The 4000-nt window shown below is 33.1% G+C and overlaps 1 protein-coding gene across 1 annotated transcript; it reads left to right on the forward strand.

Annotated features, from left to right (window-relative positions):
- The first annotated feature begins 1788 nt into the window (after nt 1–1788).
- Nucleotides 1789–3689, forward strand: LOC112794224 (uncharacterized). Its single transcript, XM_025836329.2, has 4 exons — nt 1789–1884; nt 2021–2122; nt 2226–2576; nt 3451–3689. The coding sequence occupies exons 2-4, from the start codon at nt 2057–2059 to the stop codon at nt 3529–3531; spliced, it is 498 nt and encodes a 165-aa protein (XP_025692114.1). The 5' UTR covers nt 1789–1884; nt 2021–2056; the 3' UTR covers nt 3532–3689.
- Nucleotides 3690–4000: the final 311 nt, after the last annotated feature.

Genomic DNA, 4000 nt, shown 5'->3' on the forward strand with positions numbered 1-4000 from the left:
TACTTTGCAATTTGCTGAACTGATACAGCCTATTGAGGAAAGGATACACAATGTTAAAACTTTCATAAAGGTACAAAGGCAATATTTTCCTTATGTTCTTACACATAATTTATCAAAAATAATCTCCTCTATTTCATGTACTTTTCTTACACAAATAAACAAATCTTTTCTATCTTTATCTAGCTTTATCTTTTCTTTAAGAATTTTTAGCTTTATCTTTTCTTTACTCCTCTTCTTTTTAAAGGAAAAAAATCCTTTCTTTTGTTCTTTATTCGCCGCTTGTTAGTAGTGGTGAGAGAATCTTCAATCTTCAATCTATGCCAAGAGATTTTCTACATTTAGTATCAATGGGTTCTCCTTTCGAACTACCAATCGAGACAATAGGTTAAAGACCCAGAATAGTGGAGTTTTCTTAATGTCTTCAACTCCTTGTGTTGCTAGCGCTAGTGATGCTAATGTTAGGAATGCTGATTTGTCATATTATGACAAATTAGAAGATATTATAGAACTAAACTACAATGGCCGATTTCGGGTTACTTTATTCAAATGTAAATGGGCTGACACCACTAGAGAATGGGGTTGTAGAAAGGATAGTTGGGGTTTTACTTCCATTAATTTTTCACGAGTAATACACAATGGTGACCGAGAGGAGGATGATCCATATATTGAAGCCTCACAAGCTCGAATGGTGTATTTTGTCAATGATGAAGTGAATAAAGATTGGAGTGTTGTCATGCATTTGAAGCCAAGAGACTCATATAATATGGGAGAAAATGAAGATGATGAAGCATGCGAGAATGAGCCATGGTTAGAGCAAAACTTGGATTCTTTATTTGAAAATGGTGATAATCTATCATTGTTAAGAGATGAGGTAGATGATGAACTACTAGATGATGACTTTGGAGAAGACGAACACATGTCGGAATAGTTAGTAGGTTAAATTAATTTATGGTATGAAATTTATATTTAAGTTTTCATTTAGTTATAATTCACATTTTATCTATACTTATTAATTATTTTATTTCCAACTATTATTTTATCTAAAAAATAAAAAGGACAGAAATGAAAATCTTGTGATTTAAAACCTGTAACTAATTTTGTTTGTAAATTTTACATAAATTGAGACAAGATTTAATGGAACTACTAAGCTTTGACCACATTTTATTCTATATTTATTAATTATTGATTTGATCCATTATACAGATATGCCAAAGCAAAAGAGGTACAAGAATCTACTTAAAGCAGCAGCCGCAGCTGCAAATTCTTCACAAGACAAGTCCGCAGCAGCTGCAAATACATCACAAGTCAAGTCTGCAGCAACTGCAAATTCCTCCCGGGACAAGTCCGCAGCAGCTGCAAATTCCTCCCGGGATAAGTCGGTAGCTTCAAATTCCTCCCGGGACAAGTCAGCAGCTGCAAGTTCCTCTTGGGACAAGTCGGCAGCTGCAAGTTCCTCCCGGGACAATTGAACTATTGAAGTTAAATAATATTTGAGTAGTGATCTTTATTTTTACAAACAAATGTGGTTCTGATCTTTATTTTTACAATTGAACTATTGGCTGCGGGACAGTTTTAAATAGTGGTACATTCTCTGTTTATTTTAGTCCTAAATTGCTGTGGTTAGTGCACATTTGTACCCTATTTAAGTCAGTTTTGAAAGATGATGGTTCTTGCGGTTAACATGCAGAAGTGAATATTGCTATAAATTTACAAAATTTAGTAAGAGGAATATTGCTGTGGTTAGTGCACATTTTTACCCTATTCTTGTGTGTGTCCAAATTTAACTTGCAGAAACTTTGTAAGAGGAATCAAGAAATTCGGCAAAAATAAATAATTCCTCATACTTCAGGTGCTAAATCAATTGCAAGAAGAAAGGCTGAATTGGTAATCAATTAATGCATGCATATCTAATCTATCTCAAATATAATGCATGCATCATCTCTTAATTTTTTGCATATCTAATCTAAGTTATTAGGCTGCTATTCTTTTATCAAGTCTTTCTACTTTTCTTAAATTTTAGACGGAAGAGACGGGAAAAGAAGTTAATAGGGTTCAAATGTGGGACATCACTCACAAGAAAATAGATGGAAGTTATGTTAATGAAAAGGCTAAAGAAATAGCGGTAAGATTAAAGTCCAATAAGTAACTTGTTTGTATTTCTTTTTCTTTCTTTTTTATAAGATAATACTATTTTTGATTCTTTCTCTTTCTTTTTATATATGTAGGAGAAGATTGAAGCACATAGCAGCCAACAACCGATGGAATTAACTGATAATTCTCCTTTTGATGCTCTTGGAGTAGTTTTTGGGAAAGAGCACCCTGGTCGTGTTCGAGGTTTAGGTATGGGAGCTGTTCCAACAATTGCTTTCAAGAACAACACTACAAGGATTAGTCAAATGAATTTAGGTTCTTCAAATGATGTTGGCACATCATCTACTTGTGGTCTAAATGTGCAAGAAGAGTTGGATACCGTTAAAGCGCAATTGCAAGCGCTAGTCTCCTATATTGCTTCTAAGGAAGGAGGTAAAATTTCAATACAATTGGCTGGAATGTTCCCTACTCAACAAGTTTCACAGGTACATTCATATTCTGCCTATGATTCCTATTATTAATATAATTAGTAGTAGTGCTAGCTTATGCTAGAGTGATAGTAATAATTAACACAAATTTAACAAAAGGTATATACTTTCCTTCTATTTATGAAACTCACGGTTATGTGAACCACTAAAGAAGAGAGAGTGTGATTTATAGTATAGCCTCAACCACACACATAAAATAGTTTAAGTAGTGGAACACAACACAACACTGTTTTGGGTAAAGGTGCAAATTAAAGTCTTACCTTCTAAGCTCAACATAACACAAAACAGCTTAGCTTAAATTGTCTAAGGAACTATAGTTGACAGAAACTAGTATTGGTTTCTCCCCGTGGCATGATTACAATTACATGGGTTCTGATTCTGACCTGGAGGACTTTGGCCCTGTGAATATCACAAAAACTGGTACTGGTTTCTCCATCCAGTTTCCATGAACTAAAGAATTTATGGTACATTGTATTCTTCAGATTGCCTCTGTCATATGTGTTGTTCAACTGGTATTTTATTTGTTGAATGTCACCTGGCAAATTTGTGGTGAGAAATTGATATGATTTTTTTTACCCCTTAGATGATCTCTGCTAGGGATATATTATTGAAAAGTAAACATAATGGATTGTTTTACAAATGTAACCTTACTTTATGTATTAGAGATTTAGAGCATCAATTAAAGACTGAATTTCTGAATGATTGGACTGGCCTTGTATTTTAAATATTTTCAAGTGGTTAGTTGGCTCTATAATTTTAAATTGGTTCCATTATTGTATCAATGTTATGTAATTAGACATGATAAATGTATATCAATAAATGCCATTTCCTTGCATTTCTTGTGCTCATAATAATTATATTTTTGTTGTAGGGATTGGATCAGGAGAGTGAGATTCCATCACCAAAAGAGTTAGGAAGTAGGTCTTCTGGAGCAAGCAATAAGGAAGCATGACCTTACTTGATATGTTAAGACGTATATTAAGAATTATATGTTAAGACGTATTATTGAAAAATGTTACTTTGATACTTTGTTTTTGGATTATGACATTTCAATTATGACTTGGATTATGACTTTTGGATCATGTATGAATTAAAAATCATCTAATGATGTTTGATTTATGATTATGCCTTTTGGTTATTACGAGATTTTTAAGTGAGTTTCAAAAATATCACTTTAAATTGGTAGTTTCAATCTTATTTTAAAAAGCATAAAATTGTCATCATAATTAGGTGCAAACGGCGGTTAGAAACCCCCATTTTAAATGAAAACGATGCCATTATACGCTGGTAGAAACAGCGGTCAAAAGCTGTCATTTTAAACACAAAAGATGCCATTATAACCTGGTAAAAACGGCGGTTAGAAACTGCCATTTTAAACACAAAAGATGCCATTATAACCTGTAAAAATGGCGGCTATAATG

This window comes from Arachis hypogaea, chromosome 4 (genome assembly GCF_003086295.3).
Source record: "Arachis hypogaea cultivar Tifrunner chromosome 4, arahy.Tifrunner.gnm2.J5K5, whole genome shotgun sequence".
NCBI classification, from domain to species: Eukaryota; Viridiplantae; Streptophyta; class Magnoliopsida; order Fabales; family Fabaceae; genus Arachis; species Arachis hypogaea.